The sequence below is a fragment of the Sceloporus occidentalis genome, unplaced genomic scaffold, assembly GCF_023333645.1.
Source record: "Sceloporus occidentalis isolate IW3139 unplaced genomic scaffold, rSceOcc1.0.p SCAF_2, whole genome shotgun sequence".
NCBI classification, from domain to species: Eukaryota; Metazoa; Chordata; class Lepidosauria; order Squamata; family Phrynosomatidae; genus Sceloporus; species Sceloporus occidentalis.
The window spans coordinates 99366055-99380752 of NW_028316982.1; the positions used below are offsets into that span (position 1 = coordinate 99366055).

The 14698-nt window shown below is 41.8% G+C and overlaps 1 protein-coding gene and 1 long non-coding RNA gene across 2 annotated transcripts in view; one reads left to right on the top strand and one right to left on the bottom strand.

Annotated features, from left to right (window-relative positions):
• LOC149318762 (uncharacterized) lies at positions 1–10067 on the top strand. Its single transcript, XR_016279825.1, has 3 exons — positions 1–162; positions 1754–1825; positions 9914–10067. It is a non-coding gene; the product is annotated as an uncharacterized LOC149318762 (long non-coding RNA).
• Positions 7039–14698, bottom strand: part of LOC149318763 (neuropeptide FF receptor 1-like) — a 24070-nt gene continuing 16410 nt past the window's right edge. The window contains exons 3-4 of the mRNA XM_089507871.1: positions 12375–12474; positions 7039–7930 (exon numbers count right to left, since the gene is read on the bottom strand). Of these exons, the coding sequence (XP_089363997.1) occupies positions 7039–7930; positions 12375–12474 (992 nt within the window). The remainder of the gene's footprint in view (positions 7931–12374; positions 12475–14698) is intronic.

Here is a 14698-nt window from a genome sequence, read left to right on the forward strand (position 1 = left end):
GGTTAACCAAACATTACTTTCTTTGCTTTAACACATCTATTTTCCCTACTTTTCTTTTACAAGGCTCACAGTTTTCCCCAGTCTGGAACCATGCTGTTGTGTTAGACTACAACTTCCATCAACTTCAGCCGGGACAAGAATGAGAATTGTATAGTCCAGCAGGTCTGTATGGTGTTAGGTTTGGAAGGTTTTGGGGAAATTTTGCTTGGTTCTCCTGCATGTTGTTACCCTGTTTACCCAATGCTGTGTTTAAAAAAGAAAGCATGCAGAAATGGGCAGCCAACCATCTGTACAGCTCATGCTCCACTTAGGAAATGAAACCCACAGTTGCCATTGTAATACTCTTCCAGCATTTGCTAAGGCAGCGGTATTCAAACTTCCCCCCCTTGCAACACCCCTTTACACCTACATGCAGACATAACACTTCCTCTACTTCATGAAGTGTATGAATTAAAATATTTTATTTAGCATGCATATTTTCATTCATTTAGGTATATTCATATCTTAACATTTTATAAGGAAATAATATTGTTTAAATTAGAACAGCTTGCCCAAGGTCATCCAATGTATTTCCACAGCCGCGCAGGGAATCGAATCCTGATCTCCAGAGTTGTAGTCCAAGGCTCAAACCACTGTACCACGCGGGCTCACTTCATTATGCAGAGGAGAGTTAAAATGTGGAATTCGCTGCCACGGGACTGTTATTTTTGCCAACTGAGGCCCTAAACAGACTGGCATGAGGGCAGAGCAGGGGTGTAGCGACCACATGCCACCTGCCGCCATTATGCCGCCATCATGCCGCCATCATGCCATGTGCCAAACTGCATGGGGGTGGTGTCACACTGTGTCTTTGGCGCAGCATGTAGTCATGCTGTGCCAAAGAGACATGGAAGAGCTATAGTGGCAGCAAAAAGGGTGCTGTTTCTGTGGCGCAAAAAGGAGCTGCAACTTCTTTTTGCACTGGGTTGGGGGCTTGGAGTATGGTTGCCGCATCCCCAACGCAGCACTTCCAGGAGCGGTGCAGAGCCGTCTCTTAGAGGCGGTCTATCGAGCCCCTTGGATGGCCTTAGAAGAAGATATGGCCATTAATGACCGCTAATCAGGAGGGCTGTATATCCAGTAGTATAGGCAGCATGCCTTTCTATATAAGTTGCTAAGTAATGAGACGTTGTAGTATATTTGTTTGTTGTTATTAACTACCCTTGAGTTGATCTCAACCCACGGCAACCCTGTGGATGAGATATCTCTAAGAATTCCTGTCCTCCACTGTTCTGCTTTCTTTCTGTATACAGTGCTGCCTCTGAATTCATGGAGGATCTGTTCTGGACACCAGCACCCCGCAAATTCGGAGGATATTAAAGCTCCATAGGCTTGAATGGCTGTTTGCTCTCATGCGCAGCCGGGCACGCACGCCATTAACTTTAACGGAGGTCACCCCTCTGCAAATAATCAAAACCACACATCTCAAGCCCGTGAGGGATGACTGTATTCATACCCATAGCCTCTTTAATATAGTCCAACCACCTAGTCATCTTTCTACTTCCTTCCACCTTTCATAGCATTATTGTCTTTTCCAGTGATCTGTGCCTTCTCATGATGTGGTCAAAGTATGGCAGCCTAAGTTTAACCATCTTGGCTTTCAAGGTGTATTTGTGCTCAGGTCTAATATGTACCTATCAACAGGTAAAGCATTATTAGATAGGGAACCGTTGCTTCCCTAGCTGTTTTATAACTATAACTGTTATAATTCCAGACTATCCTGGCTATGACCTCTGTGATATGAAGTCCAAGACCTCTGATGGGCCAGAGATTTCCCACCCTTAAGGTAAAGGTTTTTAATGGCATGGAAATAAACATTTCCCCTTGCTCGTTACTACAGATCAACAGGACAAGTGCAAGGGCATGTTGCAGAGTTGGCAGTCCTGAGTGCTGCGCAAATCTGCAGCACCCATTGCTTACACCCTTGTGATTTAAAACAGGATGGCGACAGAGAGTATCCTTTATTTCTGGTACACAGTCAAGAACTGGGTAATAGCAACATCACATTTACAATACAAAGGCAAAATCTTTACTTAACAGTGAGTGCAGTAGAAGACAAAGGACCAATACAGGCAGTAAACATTTTCATTAGGCAGATGAATTCTCCACTTGCTTTTGCCTTTGAATTTCAAGGGCACATCCTGATTTGAATGCACACTTAATTTCACTGGTTGTTTTATTCTTTCAGATTCAGAACTAACAGTTGATATGAGGCATGAGGTTTGAATAGAGTTGTCAAGGTTGGGTTTGTTTTGTTTTGTTTTAATCTCTGCACCTGTGTCTTTAGATGAGCTTGAGCTGCAAGCAGTGATGCTGCAGTCTTCTGCAGATTAAGCTGCTGTTAAAGGCACAGGAGCAGGGTAGCTCCTACTGACATTAGTTGGCATCCTCATACTGCAGAACTGCACACCTTCCTGAAATGAGAGGAGTATGTTATACCCTTTGCAGGTGTAAAAATGAAAGAAGAGATACCCATCCTAGCAACATGTTTGAAGGGCAAGGAGAAAGTCATTATAAAATAAATGTAAAATAACACATAATACAAGTGCAGTAACCCTGGTCACAAACATATAGCTGCCATTTTCAGTTGTTCTAAAGAGACACAATTTGACTTTGAGGAGAGAGCATGGGTTCCCCAAGGAGAATTCATCCTGCCTTCTAGAACAGGGAAGGGGAAATGTTTGTCATCCAGATGTCTTCCACAGCTCTCATAATCCCTTACCATTGGCTCTGCTGAGCAGGGCTGAGGGAGTTGTAGACCAAAACATCTGGAAGGCCAAAGGTTCCCCAGAATCCTTTGCGTGCATAAGTTGGAGTGATCTAATAGGGAATATATACCTGGACTTTGAAAAAGCTTTTGACAAAATACCTTACCGAAGATTCCTAAGTAAACTTCACAGTTCAAGGGTAAAAATACAGAATGATGTTGTCCTATGGATCTCTATCTGATTGTTAAACATTATAAACAGAGGGTAGAGAAAAACAGATAGGCCTGTTACAGACTGCCAAAATAAAGCTGCTTCGAGTCTCTTTGGAGGTATGCTATTTAAATGATGCATGGGTCCTAAGAGTCCAGAGGTCACGCCAAAGCCACACTCCATTCCTAAGCACTGGAGTGCAGCTTTGGTGCAGCTTCTGGATTCTTAGGGTGCATGCATCATTTAAACAGCATACCTCCAAAGAGACCCGAAACAGCTTTATTTTGGCAGTCTGTAACAGGCCATAATTCTTACAATTAAGAAAAATAAGCAAAGTTGTTTCCCATCCCAGACTGCTTGTTGCTATTGTTAACTGCCCTCAAATCAACGTAGGGGATTATCACACAGGAGATTTACCGTGGGTTAAACGCCGGGAAAATGCTCCTGAAGAGGGAACTTCCGTTATGAAGAAATGACTGCTTCGTGAATGCTTTGAGGATGGGAGAGGTGAGGGGATGCTTCAGTGACGAATCGGTAGCACAACTGACTATCACATCTTTGTGCTTCAGGAGCGTTTTGCTGGTGTTTAACCCACAGTAAACCTCCATATGATAATCCCCGTAGACTCATAATGACCCTGTGAATGAGACATCTCAACTCCTCCCTATCCTCACCTGCTCTGCTCAGATCCTGCAGGCTCTGGCCTGTGGCCTCCCTGGTTAAGTCTACCCATCTGGCATGTGGTCTTCCTTTCTTTCTGCTTCCCTCCACCTTTCCTAGCATTATAGGCGGGTTACACACCGCCATGAAAGTATGCGCAGAGCGCGTACTAGGGTTAGGGAAGTGCAGTGCTTCCGCACCTCCCTAACCCTAATACGTGCTCTGCGCGTAAAAAATGATGGCGGCTGTTCCAGATGGCCGCCGCCATGAGGACGTCACGGCCACGCCGCCTCTATACGGGGCGGCGCGGACGTGATGTCCTCGCTCCGCGCCAGGGTGCCTAGTGCGCCCTTAGCACGAACCAGGAAGGAGCTCCGAAACGGTTTGCGGTGCTGCTTTGCTTCGCTGGGCGCAGCCTTCAGACGGCTGCGCCCAGTGAAGCAAGGGAGAAAGGGGCCAAGTGGCCCCTTTCTCCCCCTCCCCGCCACCGCGGGGTGTCCTTGGGGCTTGAAGCCCCAAGGACACCCCTTTTCAGGCTGCGGGGAAGCGGCGTTTTGCCGCTTCCCCGCAGCCTGAAAAGCGGCAGATCGGGGCCTCAGCGGCTGCCGTTCTAGCAGCTGAGGCCCCGATACACCGCGGAAAGGGGCGGGTACAGCCCGCCCCAAATAGGCGGTCTGTAACCCGCCATAGTCTTTTCTAATGAGTCATGCCTTCTCATGATGTGGCCAAAGTATGATAGCCTCAGTTTTGTCATCTTTGCTTCCAAGGAGAGCTCAGGGTTAATCTATTCTAGGACCCATTTGTTTGTCTTTTTGGCCATCCATGGTGTCCTCACCAGTCTTCCCCAGTTCCACATTGCAAATGAGTTTATGTTCTTTCTATCACATCTGTTAAACATCTGCTCTATCAGTGATCTTTCCATACCATTTTTCTTAATTCTAACTGAATAGGGAGTCAGAGGATACAATTATTTAGCAGTGCAGAAGCATGTTGTTCATATGCTCAGAAGTATATGATCAGGTATCACAATATTTCTGATTAAGATTCTGATTAAGAATTCACCAAAATGAACGTTGTAGCTACTTGTTGGTATACTTCAGTATTATGTCAGATACATATCCTCCAGTTAGAATAAACACATCATTCCTAATTCATCTCCCTCCAACCCAAACCAACAATTCAGGGCATTTGAGTGAACACCATATATGTTGGAGCAGGTGGAGAGAAGAAACGATATGCAGGTCAGTGATGTTATCGATCACTTGTTAGACTCCATGCTTTAGGCCTACCTTCCCCAACCTAGCAGTCCTAATACATTTGGGCTATAGTTCTCACCACCATTGCTATCAGACTGTGGGATTTGTACTACAGCAGATCTGGAAACTGCCAGGCTGAAGAAGACAATTTAAAACTATGGAAATACTCTATTACTTTTGAAGAAACCAATAGAAATTACCACTAGAGGGCAACAGGTCAATCCAAAGCCATTTACTGTACATCCTATAGCTTTTAAAAAAACTGATCAGTATAATAAAAAAACAAATTATCAAAGCTACACATTGTCCTCCCAGTGTTAACATCAACTGATTAATTCCTAATTCCTAACTAGCAGCATTAATGAATTAATTCTGAAAGCCTTATGTTCCCAACTCTGAACTGAACGTTCTTGCAGGATGTATGTAAAGTTTTACAGCCTTAAACAGCAGGCTGCATCTACACTGAAGAATTAATGCAGTTTGACACTGCTCTAGCTGCCATGGCTCAGTGCTATGGAATTCTGGGATTTGTAGTTTTGTGAGATATTTAGCCTTCTCTGCCTGAGAGCTCTGGTGCCACAACAAACGGCAAGTCCCAAGACTGCATAGCATGGGGTCATGGCATTTAAAGTGGTGTCATACTGCATTACTTCTGCAGTGTGGCAACAATCCTAGGGTCCTTTCACAGTACACAGTTCTAGCCCCTTTAACTGCCATGGTTGCATCACCAAACTGCCAATTCCAGAATTTCTTGGTATGCTACCATGATATTTAAAAGAGGAATGATAGTGGTATGGCTATGTAGTGTGAAAGGATAATGTGCAACCATCATCTAAGCATGGCTCCTGGTGAAAGAAATAAGCTTATAATTTGGGGAAATAACAGAGTTATGCCTGAGATGGAGTCATTACTTTCCCTGATTATGTACCTACAGTGCTCAGCAACATGCCTTAGGCTTGTGCATCCCCTCTCCCTTCCTCCTTCTCCTTTTCTGTGTGTGGATTCATGACTCTTCTTCTACTGTTGTTGTTGGTTTAAAAAACAAACATTGTATAACTCTGGCTAATACTGTTATGTGGGATCCATAAAGACCCCAACTCCCACCAGCCAGCATAGCCCATGTGGAGGGATGATGGGAGTCACAGCAACATCTGGAGAGCCACATGTTGCCCATTCCTGGACTAGTATGAGGCACAATTGTGGAACATTTGCTTTGTATCCCAAAAAGGCGTGCACTGTCAAGCAAGTAAGACAAAGGCGGATAAAGGAATTAGGATGGAGAAAGAGCAAGCTTTCAATCTCCTAGCCAGGATTAGCAGATAAATTACATCTGTACAGACTGAAGAGAACTGGAGTGACAACCCAGTTTAGCCCTTTAGATGAAGTGACCTCTTGTGACCATAGAAACACCAGTGTGATTCTTTTTCCTCAGTCTTCCTATGACTTGTCTAGAGTTTGGTATAGCCACTGACCATGCTGGCTAGAAGACTCTGGCAGCTGTAGTCCAAAAACATAACTTTCCCAAGCTCTCTGTAACCATCTCATAGTGCTCTGACATAGTGTCACAAAAGATAAAGGGAGTATTAGGTTGATGCAGAATAAATGATTCATCATTTTTTGTGTCTCTCTTTGTGGAGACACTACAAACATTTGGTGCTCTTGTTCTCAGAATGAATGCTTTTCGTCCTCTTATTTCTCAGTCTTACTTTGTTGTTTCTTTACTGAGGTAGCACACCAATAGTGTCCAATAAATGAAATTGTTGACCAGTCATAGTCAACTGTGCTCCTGCTAAGAAGCCTTCTTCCAAAGGAGGGTTCTGTCCTATTTCCTTCTAACACAAGGAAATCAGTCCTAGAGCCACAAAATATAGCCTGAGGCCTCCTCCGCCCCATTTATTGAGGTTTGATGAGGGATAAACATTTTTAAATAAAAGCACTTTCTCAAAACTCATCCAAGCCACACTGAAGTATCTAAACCTCTGACTAGAAGAAGTGAAAATCTTTTCATGTGGGATATGAAAACCCCATGTCCCTGCACAGATTACAGGGCAAAGAGTTTGGTTTTGAGAAGCCACCTTGACATGTGTTGGGTTCACACGTGTGCTGCTGTGTGACACAATGATATCTAGCAAAGTCAGCACCAGCCTGTAGAGTCTGAAATATCCTTAGATATCCCAAGCTGGGACACTGACAGTATTGGGAGAACAACCTTTACTGTCAAAATCCTCAACCACGAACCCATGGTGAGCTGCCCGTCCATTCTTTGATGGGAATAATCCTGCCTTCAAAAGGCTGCTTTGGCCAGATTCAGAGGGCTGTGCTGAGTCACTGCCTTGAACTTCCACAAAAATCCGATTGCGTGCCCCGAAAAGGAACCCACTGTTGTTCCTTTCAGAATAGGTGTCTTTGTCTCTCTTCTCCATGGAGCAGAGCTGGACTTTGAAAGCCTCTTGGAACCCTCTCCTGAAGTTCTCATTGAAGTACCCATAGATGATTGGGTTAATGCTGCTGTTAAAGAAAGCCAGCCAGTGGGCAAAGGGGAAAAAATAAACTGTAATGAGGTTCAGTTGATGCTCAGTTAGGTTCCCATAGTCTGTCAGGAGCATTAAAGTCCATAGAGGCAACCACGAGAGAGTGAAGAACAATGCTACAATTATCAACATGTTGATCACTTTAATTTTCCTCTTGGAGACCCTTCTCCCCTCGTTGTCCTCTGACTGGGAGCCTCGTATGGGTGCAGATGATTTAAACAGTTTGAAGGCAACACGAGCATACATAATAACAATCGAAGTAAGAGGAGCAAGGTAAATGTGGGAGAAGAGAATGGTGGTGTAGATCTTACGCATCTCCTGGTCTGGCCAGGCCTCCCAGCAGGAGTAGAGTGGGTAGGAATGGTTGTAGGCATCTACCATGAAGTGGTAGTCATCCCTGGTGACGGTCAAGGTGACTGCTGAGGGGCACATAATGATCAAGGCTAAGACCCAGATGATAACAATGGTGATCAGGGCTTTCCTTAGGGTTAGCTTCTGCCTGAATGGGTACACAATACAACGGAACCTAGAAGAGAAAGGAAAGACAAGATATTCAGTACTGGAACAGGCATATGAAACAAGCATTTAGGTTATGGTCTGTTCTGTTACGTATTACAAGAGTATGTACTGAAAGGATTTTTTATAGGTAACATTCTGCAGGTGCCCTTGACAGACCCCCCCCCCCCATTAAACTGGCTGGCATCCTGGTAGTAACATATCCACACATGTCCAACATATGCTTGCATCTCTCTCTCTCTCTCTCTCTCTCCCTTGTCATGGTAGATGTTGGTATTCTCTTCCTTCCCCTGCAGTGACTAAAGCCTCCCTGACTCACTCTAGCTGTTGCATGCCTCCTCAGCAGCCATTCACTGGCTGAAGGGGAGCAGGGGGTGGGATTGGAGAAGTGTCTGCTATGTTCATGTCACCAGGCACAGAATTATGGCATCATCTGCTGAGATCCCTAAACGAACCCAGTGGATGTCAGTAGATAATGTAATCATTCAGCATCTTGCTTACAGGGATGTGTCTCTAATTCTCCCTGCTCTCCTCCCATCACTGAATGGCAGCAGAGGGGACTAAATTGGCCAAGTGGCATATTTGGGTGGATGGTAGGGAAGAAAGACATAGTTTAGTTCCATCTGTGGAAGTTTTACTTTGTGCCCTGCTGTATAGGATCTTGGCCATTATGTGTTAATAATGTACCAAAAATCTTAACTGTCTAGCTTCTCTTAAAAAAGGATAATCATGGGACAAAAGCCATTATGAAGAACTATTTGTACAAGCTGTTTACATTAGCAAAAATAACTACATTGTGAAACTAAGCCTGGAAACAGAATTGAACTGGGGTAACCTGAGCTCACATTCACTTATCAGTCATGAACTTCATCAGATGATCAGTCAGGGTGGTCAATCATTTTTTCCCAGCCCAACATAATGTACAAGATTGTTGTGATGACAGCACAAAATATTCCCTTGAGTTGATGTTGTTGTTACTAGTGTTATTGGTCAGAATCCTTTTAGGTAATCATGAGTGTGCAAGTGAGAGTTACAGATTTATGATTGCTTTATATTCACAATCCCTATGTATTACCTGGTTTAGGAGATACACAGAGATTGTGAAAATCCCCCAGTCCCCATTTACCAGTCAGCAGCTGCTGCGATTGGTAAGGGTCTGTTCCCTTGTCACTCAGGAAGCAGGTGACTATCTTTTCCACCTTTTTGCAAATGATCTCTCCAGCAAGATAGGATTATGACAGTGACCCTGTTTCTGTCTATTGCAATAGAGATCGCTTACACAAGGGGAAGGGTGCATTTGTCATCCGCTTTCTGAACAACAGGGAAACAGATCTCTGCAATCAAACAGGCTGCTGAACGGTAAATAGGGATGGGGAGATCAGGCAGCGATTCACTACACAGCTACGTATCTGTTGTGATTATGTACCAATGTAGTGCAGAGATGATTCTAGCCATTTTTATTATATCCTCTCTTTCTACCAAAGTATCTAGGAAGGATTGTTTTTTTAAAAATGTATTATGCCATACATTATCAGAGTCAGCTTACATAGAAGGTAATAGTGTTGTTGTTGTTGTTTTAAAGGTGATGTGTTAATAATATATACTTTAAATGTTTCACTTTTAAAAGAAAAAATACCATTCTGAAATTTTCCATAGCTGATGAAGAAGATATTTTTCTGCGAACAATTTAAGCCAAGACATATGAATGGTCGTTTTGTATTCATTGGCATATGGTGGCTGAAGTGGGCCTTTGCCAGAAATTTTAAACATTTACTTCCTTTGTAGACTATTGGTAAACACTCCCTTAAAAAAAAAAAGAATGTGTTTCTGGAGATTCATCCAAGTGTGTTTTCACTGTGCAATTTTAGCTGCTGAGAAATGTTGGCTATTCTAATATCCTACAGCCACCCTGGATAGATCTTTATTAAAATTTAATATCCTGCCCTTCAGTTCAATTTGAAGTCTCATTCTTTCCATTCTTCTTCACATTCAGGCATATTGGACCAGACTGGACTCCAGGCAATTGGGATCAGAGACAGGTTTTAAAAAACACACCACAATCCAGACTACAGATAGAAAGCCAAGCTGGAAATGGCACAGTTGTCTAGAAACTGGCATGATATGACAAAACCACGGGGAGCAGAATATGCTGCACCTGTTATCACCAGCAAAACAAACATAATGTAAGTCCCTCCTCCACTTTTTTGTATTAAACAGCAAATTTTTCACTTTTATCTACAGAGAATATGGAGTTGTTGTTCATTTACTCACAAGAGTTGGAAATTGTGATATTCCAGACCATCAGACTAGAGAGCCATTTCTTAATGGTGGAGAACATATTTTCAATATAGATGAATCTAAACCTCATTTTATTCTTAACCTTAATAGTAAGCCTGTTGAACCAAGGGCACTTTCATAGATGTTGACTTAACAGTTTTCAGTGATTTTATGAGTCTATTCTTTGTTGTTGTTAACTGCCTTCAAGTTGACTTTGACCCATGGCGGCCCCAAAGAATGAGAGACCTCCAAGTCACCCTCAACTGCTTTGCTCAGTTCTTGTAGGTTCATGGCTGAATCTATCCATCTGGTATACAGTCTTCCCCTTTTCCTGTTGTCCTCATCTTTTGCAAGTATTATTGTCTTTTTAAGTAAGTTCTTTCTTCATATGATATGGCCAAAATATGACAACCTCATTTTAGTCATTTTTGCTTATAGGAAGACTCCAAGCCTGATTTGCTCTGGGATTCTTTTATTGGTCTTTTTAGCAGTCCACCAGTATTCACAGAACTCTTCTCTAGCACTGCATCTCAAATGGGTTTATTTTCTTCATATCAGCTTTTTTCACTGTCCAGCTCTCATACATAGAAATCAGAAATATGATGGCATGGACAATCCTAACATTAGCATATAATTATATATCTTTACATTTCAGGGTTTTGTCTAGCTTCCTCATAGCTGCCCTTACAAGTCCAAGACTTCTTCTGATTTCTTGACTGCAGTCTCCACTCTGATTGATAGCTGGGCCCAAGTATGGGAAGTCTTGAACTATTTTGATCTCTTCATTGTATACTTTAAAACATATGTAGATCATCCAGGGTCATAATTTTTGTTTTCTTGATGTTCAGCTATAAACCTGCCTTTGAGCTTTCTGTCTCTTCCATAATCTTTCAAAATCTGATATGGTCTGCTAGTAGTATGGTGTCATGTGCATATCTTACATTATTGATGTTCCTTCCTCCAATTTTGATGAGACTAATGCTGCTTTTCCTTTTTTAAAAATATGTTTATTAATAGTAATATAACATACTGAAGTCAGAAACAACTTGAAGGCACACAGCAACAACAATAAAGCAAGGCTGGGGAAACTTCTTTCCAAGATCAGTCTCCATCTACTTACAGCTGTAGATGACAACATTGAGCTACAGCTAATCCAGGAACAAAGCTTTAAAAGGTTACTTTTTTAGACTAACACATCCAAATACCCCAATCAGCATGCCACTAATCAGGGTGTTTTTAATGTTGTAATATAAAAAGGTAACTTTTCAAAGCTCTGCACAAGAGGTTTTTAGACATGGTGAGAATTGGTGGATCTCTCTCTCTCTCTCTCTCTTTATTTATTTAATAGACTTTACTCCACCTTTCCACTGAAAAATAGTAAAATGTAGCTAACAAATATCACTCAAAACAAATTAAACAACAAAACCATTAAAAATCAGCTCAGTCATCCAAACAGTTCAAAAGGCCAGATTGAAAAGATGTGTCTTCATACACTTCCTAAAAGGCGTGACAGTGAGAATGGATTGCATCCCACAGTCTGAGAGCTACATAGGAGGAAAGCCCTTTCCTGTTTAACCATCAAACAGACCTTCTTAGATAAGAACTGCCCTGAAGAGATTAACAACTGGACAGCTGATCATAATGAGACAGGACCTTGAGATCTGCCAAAAAGAGTCAGATGCAAAATGGTGGTAGTGTAGTAGTGATATTTCATACATTTATTAAGGGTTTGGGTGTAATTTATTTTCAGGACGAGGACTCATCTGGGTCCTTTCTTAAACAAATCTCCTGGTTGCCCCACTCCAAGCATTCTTTTTGTTTTAGCAAACTACTTGGGAATGTATCTGTCTGTCACATCTATATCGCACTACCTTTCCTCCAATGATCTCAAAATGACATACATGGCTCTTCTTCCCATTATATTCTCACAACAGTCCTGCTAGTCCAGTAACTCATAACGATACTGAGAATTACTGTCCAGGTAAGTTTTATGGCTGAATGGGAATTTGGACTCAATCCATCACTCTTGCCATCTATGGACAGTTGATTCTAATCCCATCAACTTCTGAGATGAGGCAACTCCATTGGGTCCTTAGATAAAAATGCCTATGGCTTCAAAACTTAATTTCCTGGCTGCAAATCAAGGAAAATAAAGCTGAACTGAGATGCAGACTTACCTTTCTACTGCAATGGCCACCAGGGTGAAGACAGAAGCTGAGACAGACATCCCTTGGACCAGCCCACTCATCTTGCACATGATAATATCAAATGGCCAGCCTAAAGGGATATGTAAAACAACATAGTTACATCCTAGTTAGCAACAGAGAATAATTTATTGGACTCAGGACCCGAAGAGACAGGCCAAAATAAAGCTGCTTCGTGTCTCTTTGGAGGTTTACTGTTTAAATGAGGCATGCATCCAACAATTATACACTTACACACATAGCCTGAAAGTAATTTTATACACAATTTAAATAATTTTGTACATGAAACAAAATTTGTGTACATTGAACCATCAGAAAGCAAAGGTATCATTATTTCAGCCATCTATGAAAAAAAGTTGATTTTTGGAGTATTTCAGATTTTGGAATAGAGAACAAAAGAAACTTAACAGCTGTTTTTTTAACTACAGGAAGTAGTTTGGATTTACCAACTTAATCAGCCAAAGCCAATCCTTATCTGCCTTTACATACTGTATGTCCCTTCACTGATAATCACTCACGTTCAAAATTCCTTCAAACCTAGTAAGCATAATGTTTCTAATTGCCTCTAGATGTCTCCATCCACCATGAGATCACATCCCCATCCATTTCTAAATTGATCAGGTTTGTGTTTGACACTGGACTAGCTGAATTCCAAAACATTGCAGTGCCCTTTAGATACTTCTGCTGGAAATTTTTCAGGTTAAACATTTCCTGCAGGAGGAAAGAAAGAACACATTTTTTGCTCAGAAGCACTAACTGTTTGCTAGAATCTGTTTTGTCTTTTATGCTGGGAGAGTTTAGTTGCTAAATACTCAGAAGGATGGCTACACTGGTTGCTGAGAATGCTAGCTTTGTAGATTTTTTTAAAGGTTCATAGCCCTTAGGTTTGTAAAAATGTGTAATAACCAGTGAAAACTCAGAAGCAAAGTGGACTGCTGCATAAGATTAGCACCGGGCTGCACAAAATTGTGGTTGCTTGCATAGAAATGTTTTACAGCTAGTGGAAGTGAAATAATTTATGCAAACTATTTTTTAAAAGATAAAAGATAGCACAAATGTCTTTAAATTCCAAAATATAGATAGGCTGAAAGCCAGTGAGGTGCAGTGGTTTGAGTGTTGAACTGGGACACTGGGAGACCAGGGTTTGAACCCAACAAATTCTGTTAAGAAAACCCTATAGGTTTGTCTAGTCACCATAAATCAAAAAATGACTTGAAGGCACACAACAACAACAGCAGATAGGTTGCAGAATTAACTAATCCAGCATAGTAAAGTGCTCTGTTTGAATGTAGGTTTTACTATGCACACCACCCTTTTTAAAGTATGTGCACCATCTGTTTCTACTGTTGACTTTCAGTGTACGTCTGTTGAGTAGCAAATAAATATCTCTATTTTGTTTCACTGCTCTATTAGAAGAGCCAATAAAGACTCTCTCCATTGATAGTTTTTTTTGTCGGTTTTTCAGGCTGTAAGGCCGTGTTTGTAGAAGAATTTTTTCCTGATGTTTTGCCTGCATCTGTGGCTGGCATCTTCAGAGAATGGTGGCATGGAGGTGTGTGGGGTGTGTATATATATACACACACACTGTGTGACCCTTGGTTGAGAGGAAGTGATTTTCATGTTAATCTGTGTGTTGGTTTGTTGGTGAATGGCAAGGCCTCAGGGTAGGAGGCTATGCGGGGAGGATATGTGTGTCTATTTAGTTAATTATCTATTGTCTTCTGGGAAACCCCCTGACCCTGGGTGATGTTCATTTGCATGTGTTGAGTCTTGATCTTAGCGTTTTTCAGGACTGGTAGCCAAACTCTGTTTACTTTCAGTGTCTCTTCTTTCCTGTTGGAGTTGTCTATTGACTTACAGGGTGTGGGTCACAGTGGAGTCTACAATGGACTTTCTCACACTAGGCAAGTAAATTGCAATTACATCAGGATAATAGCTTCTTCAGTTGGGGTTTATCATTTGATGTCATTCCTCTTCTGTTGTTTTCCCAGTGGGAGACCATTTGGAAAGTGTTTCTTTTTATTAACACAAAAATTTGTTAATGATCTCCGTTCCAGTTATTGCTTTGCTATGATTTCCAGTGTAATAGTTCAAGTCCGCTTTAATGCTGATTTTGAGTGGTCAGTGGGTGGTCAGTAGGCGTGCGCTGGGTGTGGTGTAGAAGCCCTAGTGATCAGGTGAGAAGGAGAAGGATGGAAATTTAAAATTTCCTTTCAATTAGACACTGAGATTTTTTTAAATAAAAAAAATTATAGGAAAAAAGTCCATTCTCAAATTACCTCCGTCCCAAATTAGGA